Source organism: Colius striatus, chromosome 27, assembly GCF_028858725.1.
Source record: "Colius striatus isolate bColStr4 chromosome 27, bColStr4.1.hap1, whole genome shotgun sequence".
Taxonomy (NCBI): Eukaryota; Metazoa; Chordata; class Aves; order Coliiformes; family Coliidae; genus Colius; species Colius striatus.
The window spans coordinates 1,805,239-1,811,998 of NC_084785.1; the positions used below are offsets into that span (position 1 = coordinate 1,805,239).

Genomic DNA, 6,760 nt, shown 5'->3' on the forward strand with positions numbered 1-6,760 from the left:
ACCACACCCTGGGCTGCCACAGCTCCCATCCCAGGAGCCTGGCTGTGCACCTACCAGCTGGGACAAGCAGCGTCGACAAAAGCACAGTCACTGGGGTGTGAATATTCATTTTCTTCATGTGCATCTACTGCACGGGCCAGTACATCGTGAAACTGCCTCTGCACAAGGGAACTGACTTGGTGGAAAGGTCCTTGCTGGTTGTTTTGAGGGGGACTTGAGCTCAGGTTGCTCCCATATGATCACAGCTCACCGCTTGCGATCAGTTTCTGCTGCTGTCACTCTGTCAGCAGTACCGAGGTGCTCAGCACTGGCTGGCGTGCACATTGCCCTTCAGCACTTAGACTTGCTGATCTGGGCTGTAGAAGTTTACACAAAAGGGTCAGCTCTTCTGCTCTTTGTATCTTTGGTGTCTGAGGACCCCGTGGGAGGCTAAAGCCCTGTTGCAATGAAATCTGGCAAGGGATGTAAAGGACACGAAGGGCTCCTTCCAGTGTGTGGGCAGCAAAAGGAAGATGAGGGAGCATGTGAGCCTGCTGCTGAACGAGGTGGTGCCCTGTTGATGGAGGATACGGAGCAGGCAGAGCTGCTGAATGCCGCCTTGGCTTCGGTCTTTTGTGTGACCATTCCCCAGCTCTTATAAAGGCAACGTCATGGTTTGGTCTTGCATTTGCCTATCTGAAACAAATAGGAAAAACCCTTCTCATTAACTTCTTAATACTAAAAAAGCCTTCGTTTGAGATGAAGGAAATTGATTTGCTAACAAAACCTGTTTCTCAGCTGTCTGTGGTGACTGAATTTATTATACCTTAGGCTGATACAGGCCTAAGTGCCGAGGACAAAATGTTGAAAACACTTTACGTCAGACAGTGCTGCGAAGCCTCTTACTGTGTGTGGCATTTCACAGTGCTGTGAGGTTTTGCGGTTTGGGTTTTTTTCAATAGTGTCATCTGCAGGAAAACAAGTTTTGATCCTTGCTTGAGCTAGCCTATCATGGCATCACGTGCGATATTTTAAGGGCAAAAGCTTCTGGTTCAATTTTTTGCAGGCAGTGCTACGGGAGGCGACTCCAAGTCTACTTCTGATGCCTCAGAGTAACAACAGAGATATCGGTGCTGTGTTCAGTGTATTCTTCAAGAATCAATGGGAATCAAAGTGAGAATTCCACCATGACTGTGCGTGCTTGTTTCTTTTATGCTTTAATTTAACGGCATCACAAGGCTGTAACACAAGTGTTCTTGGCACTTGAGGTTTCCCTCCTCCTGCCGAGCTGGACTCTGGATCCCGGGTAATGTAGAGGTGCTTCATACACCGGCGCTCAGCCCATGGCTCCAGCCTGTCTGTTACACCTTTGTGCTGAGGGCCGAGCTCAGACTCTGCTCCGTTCCTCTTGCGGCGGTAGCGGCCTGGCGCCCTGCAGCCGTCCTCCAGGCGGGCACCGGGCCCGGCGGAGCCCCGCTGAGGCCGTAAGGGGCCCTGTGCTCATAGGAGAAGCTGTAGAGCAGCACGAAAGGCACAGCGAAGCTCGGGAAGACCATCAGGCAGAAGAAGAACAGGAAGAGTTTCCTGGGGGGCAGAAGAAGGTGGCTGCATCCCAAGCCCATCTTGCCCACAGGATGGCAGGAGCCCCACGGGCTGGCTCCCCGTCCTCCTCGTTGCTGCCTTGGGCAGCGCAGGACACCCCACAAGGCCGAAAAAACAGCCCAGCCTAGGGCAAAGCGATGCTGCTCCCTGCCAGCTGCAGAGCCCCCAGGAGCCCCCCAGCAGCCCCCCAGCAGCCCGGCCTTGTGAGTGGGAGTCAGCCTCAGGGCAGGGGACAGCCAGGGGGGACACTCACCAGTATGTGTGGTTCTGTGTGTCTGCCTGCTGCTCCCTCGCCAACACATCCTTGTCCTGCAGCTCAAGAGAGAGGGAGGCCACGTGTCATGCACTGCAGCGTGGCAGGAGTGCGGCCCTTGCAGGGCTGTGACCTCCATGGGCCCTTCTCCCCAGGCAGGCCTGCGCTGGCAGGCAGGGGCTGGCACAGGCCCAGCGCTGGATACGGCCCCTTGCCTGCACCCGCTGCGTGCCCAGGGCTTGGCAGGAGGCAGGCAGGGGGCCCAGGGCCCACACTGCTGTGCCTCCCTTTGCCTTTCCCTGAGGCAGGGCAGCCTGCCAGAGGTGAGGCCCTGGGCTCTGGGAGGGGCAGTGGCCCGGTCCCTCTGTGGCAGATGCCCCGTCCCAAAGCCCACGTCCTCCCCAGCCGTGCCGCTGCCGGGGTGCGGGGACCCAGCACTGACACCCCCTCCCTGACCCTCTCAGTGGGGGCCCCTCTACCTTCTGCTCCTCTTCCAGCCTTGCAGCTGCCTCGCTTTGTTGCACCTGCAAGAGCTCCTGTGGGACAGGGGGAAGAGAAGCAGCCGTCTGCACACAGCAACAGTCCCGTGGCTGCGCTCCCCTCCGCACTGTCCCCTTGGGCCGTGGCCCTTGCCCTCGCCTCCCCTCTCGCTCCCACCCTGCAGGGACAGAGGGACCCCAGGCCCAGAGCTGGACACAGCCCAGGTCTGATGGGGACAGGGGGGAGGCACTGGGCAAGGCAAAATATTCTCCAGAGGTCCCATCTTACCTCAGCCTGGCTGTGGTTCTGTGTGTTATGCTCTCCGTGCTCAGGCAGGGTCTGCTTCTGAGAGATGTCCAGGCACAGCTCAGCCACGCTGTGATTCACAAAGCCTTTCTCTCTACCCTGAGCCAGGCTGTGGTTCTGAGACCCATTCAGTCCAACCCCAGCCAGGCTGTGGTTCTGTGTGTTCTGCTTTCCATTCTCAGGCAGGGTCTGCTTTTGAGGGACATCCAGGCCCAGCTCAGCCACTCTCTGATTCACAAAGCCGTTGTCTCTACCCACAGCCAGGCTGTAGTTCTCAGAGCCATTCAGTCCAACCTCAGCCTGGCTGTGGTTCTCTGTGCCGCTCTCTCTATCCTCATCCACGCTGCGCTTCTGAGAGCTGTCCAGTCCCAGCTCAGCCAGGCTCTGGTTCTCTCTGCTGTTCTCTATTTCCTCAGCCAGGCTTTGCTTCTCTTGGTGCCTCCTCAGCTTGGCCAGCTGCTTCTCCAGCTTCTTGTTCATCTCAGTGGCCATTTCTAAGCACTGTTTTGTGTCAAGGTTCTGGGAAGAGGAGCCAGACAAAGACACTGAGCGCCTGACACAGCCCCAGCTGCTGCAGCTGCAGGACGTGGGCAGAGCAGGGGACACTCACCTCCCTTCTGAGCTGCTCCAGCACTTTTTCTGTTTTGTGATGATTCTCTTCCTGCAAGTAGACACAGCAGGGGCTCAGGGCTCACAGCCACAGCCTCCCTTTGTGCACAGCTCTGCACAGATTGTCTACTGGCTCCTCAGACAGGCCCCAGAGCCTCTGATCTCCAGAGGCTGTATCCAACCTCAGCCAGGCTGTAGTGCAGTGAACTCACCCTCAGCTGGGCCATCTCCACCCTCAGCTGCTCCATCTCCAGCTGCATCTCCTCCAGCTGACATTCCTTCTTCTTGTTGCTTTCTAAATGATGTTTCCTAGCACGGTTCTGGGAAGAGGATTTGGACAGACACTGAGCCCCTGACACAGCCCCAGCCACTGCAGCTGCGGGGCATGGGCACAGGAGGGGACACTCACCTCTGCTGCTCTGAGCTGCTCCAGCAACTTCTGCTCCTGATTCCGCTCCTGCATGTGGAAAGGAAAGCAGAGGCTCAGCGGCTGCAGCTCATCCAAGGGGTTGCAAGCAAGCTTTGGCTCTGTGAGCTCACCTTCAGCTGGGTCACCTCCGTTCTCAGCTGAGCTGTCTTCAGCTTCACCTGCCGCATCTCCTGGTCTCGGTGTTGGAGATGTGTCAAGGCCACGTTGTTCTGCAAATAGCAGCCAGACACAGACACTGAGCCCCTGACACAGCCCCAGCTGCCACAGCTGTGGGATGTGGGCAGAGGAGGGGACACTCACCTCTGCTTTGAGCTGCTCCAGCCTTTTTAACTTCTCTTGCGCGTACTTCTGCATGCAGAAAGACAGCAGGGGCTCAGTGGCCACAGTCTCATGGTGTGAGAGCCCCTCCATACCCATCACACTCTGCTGCATCTCCTCGCTGCCTTCCCCTCGTGCACAGCTCTGCACAGATTGTCTACTGGCTCCTCAGTCAGGTCCCAGAGCCTCTGATCTCCAGAGGCTGTATCCAACCTCAGCCAGGCTGTAGTTCTGTGAACTCACCTTCAGCTGAACCACCTCCACCCTCAGTTGCTCCATCTGCAGAGGCAGCTTCTCCCGCAGCTGCCACTCTTTCTTTTCACTGGCATCCACATCCTGACAGATGTTATGCATCTGGAAAGAGGATTTGGACACAGACACTGAGCCCCTGACCTGGCCCCAGCCACCACAGCTGCAGGGCATGGGCAGAGGAGGGGACACTCACCTCCCTTCTGATATTTGCCAGCTGGTGACGATTCTTCTCCGGCACATGCAAAGGAAAGCAGAGGCTCAGCGGCTGCAGCTCATCCAAGGGGTTGCAAGCAAGCTTTGGCTCTGTGAGCTCACCTTCAGCTGGGTCACCTCCGTTCTCAGCTGAGCTGTCTTCAGCTTCACCTGCCGCATCTCCTGGTCTCGGTGTTGGAGATGTGTCAAGGCCACGTTGTTCTGCAAATAGCAGCCAGACACAGACACTGAGCCCCTGACACAGCCCCAGCTGCCACAGCTGTGGGATGTGGGCAGAGGAGGGGACACTCACCTCTGCTTTAAGCTGCTCCAGCCTTTTTAACTTCTCTTGCGCGTACTTCTGCATGCAGAAAGACAGCAGGGGCTCAGTGGCCACAGTCTCATGGTGTGAGAGCCCCTCCATACCCATCACACTCTGCTGCATCTCCTCGCTGCCTTCCCCTCGTGCACAGCTCTGCACAGATTGTCTACTGGCTCCTCAGTCAGGTCCCAGAGCCTCTGATCTCCAGAGGCTGTATCCAACCTCAGCCAGGCTGTAGTTCTGTGAACTCACCTTCAGCTGAACCACCTCCACCCTCAGTTGCTCCATCTGCAGAGGCAGCTTCTCCCGCAGCTGCCACTCTTTCTTTTCACTGGCATCCACATCCTGACAGATGTTATGCATCTGGAAAGAGGATTTGGACACAGACACTGAGCCCCTGACCTGGCCCCAGCCACCACAGCTGCAGGGCATGGGCAGAGGAGGGGACACTCACCTCCCTTCTGATATTTGCCAGCTGGTGACGATTCTTCTCCTGCACATGCAAAGGAAAGCAGAGGCTCAGCGGCTGCAGCTCATCCAACTGCAACCAGGCTTTGGCTCTGTGAGCTCACCTTCAGCTCGGTCACCTCCATGCTCTGCTCGGCCGTCTCATTCCTCTGCTCGGCCATCTCATTCCTCAGCTTGGCCGTCTCATTCCTCAGCCTGGCCGTCTCATTCCTCAGCCTGGCCGTCTCATTCCTCTGCTTGGCTGTCACATTCCTCAGCTCGGCCGTCTCATTCCTCAGCTCGGCCGTCTCATTCCTCAGCTTGGCCGTCTCATTCCTCAACTTGGCCGTCTCATTCCTCTGCTTGGCTGTCACATTCCTCAGCTGGGCCATCTCATTCCTCAGCTCCTGGATCTCCTGGCCTTGGCTTTGGAAATGCTGCAACAGCTGAGAGCTCTGGGAAGAGGAGCCAGACACAGGCACTGAGCCCCTGACACAGCCCCAGCCACTGCAGCTGCGGGGCATGGGCACAGGAGGGGACACTCACCTCCGCTGCTCTGAGCTGCTCCAGCAACTTCTCCAGCTCCTGATTCCGCTCCTGCATGTTGAAAAGAAAGCAGAGGCTCAGGGGCTGCAGCTCATACAAGGGGTTGCAAGCAAGCTTTGGCTCTGTGAGCTCACCTTCAGCTCGGCCATCTCATTCCTCAGCTCGGCCGTCTCATTTCTCTGCTTGGCCGTCTCATTCCTCAGCTCCTGGATCTCCTGGCCTTGGCTTTGGAAATGCTGCAACAGCTGAGAGCTCTGGGAAGAGGAGCCAGACACAGACACTGAGCCCCTGACACAGCCCCAGCCGCTGCAGCTGCGGGCCATGGGCAGAGCAGGGGACACTCACCTCTATTCTGAGCTGCTCCACCTTTCCCAGCTTCTCCTCCTCCATGAACTTCTGCATGCAAAAGAGAGCAGGGGTCAGTGTCCACAGCCCCAGCCCCACGGTGTGGGAGCCCCTCCACACCTCTCGCACTCTGCTGCATCTCCTCAATGCCTTCCCCTTGTGCAGAGCTCTGCACAGATCCCCTGCTGGCTCCTCTGATCTCCAGGGGCCTTCTCTAACCTCAGCCAGGCTGTGGTTCTGTGAACTCACCTTCAGCTGAGCCATCCCCGTGAGCAGCTGGGCCACCTCCAGCTTCAGCCGATGCATCTCCTGCTCTCGGCTTTCAAATCGCTGCAGCACCTCAGAGCTCTGGGAAGAGGAGCCACACACAGACACTGAGCCCTGACACAGCCCCAGCCGCTGCAGCTGCGGGCCATGGGCAGAGCAGGGGACACTCACCTCTATTCTGAGCTGCTCCAGCTTTCCCAGCTTCTCCTCCTCCATGAACTTGTGCATGCAAAAGAGAGCAGGGGCTCAGTGTCCACAGCCCCAGCCCCACGGTGTGGGAGCTCCTCCACACCTCTAGCACTCTGCTGCATCTCCTCAATGCCTTCCCCTTGTGCAGAGCTCTGCACAGATCCCCTGCTGGCTCCTCTGATCTCCAGGGGCCTTCTCTAACCTCAGCCAGGCTATGGTTCTG

The 6,760-nt window shown here is 57.6% G+C and overlaps 1 protein-coding gene across 1 annotated transcript; it reads right to left on the reverse strand.

Moving 5' to 3' along the window:
• Window positions 1-1,479: 1,479 nt before the first annotated feature.
• On the reverse strand, window positions 1,480-4,866 carry LOC133628033 (interaptin-like). The gene is made up of 9 exons (XM_062015757.1): window positions 4,735-4,866; window positions 4,545-4,643; window positions 4,221-4,331; window positions 3,770-3,868; window positions 3,442-3,549; window positions 3,231-3,281; window positions 2,314-3,139; window positions 1,835-1,890; window positions 1,480-1,563 (listed from the first exon to the last, which is right to left on the reverse strand). Exons 1-9 carry the CDS (start codon window positions 4,864-4,866, stop codon window positions 1,480-1,482), a joined length of 1,566 nt encoding a protein of 521 aa, XP_061871741.1.
• Window positions 4,867-6,760: the final 1,894 nt, after the last annotated feature.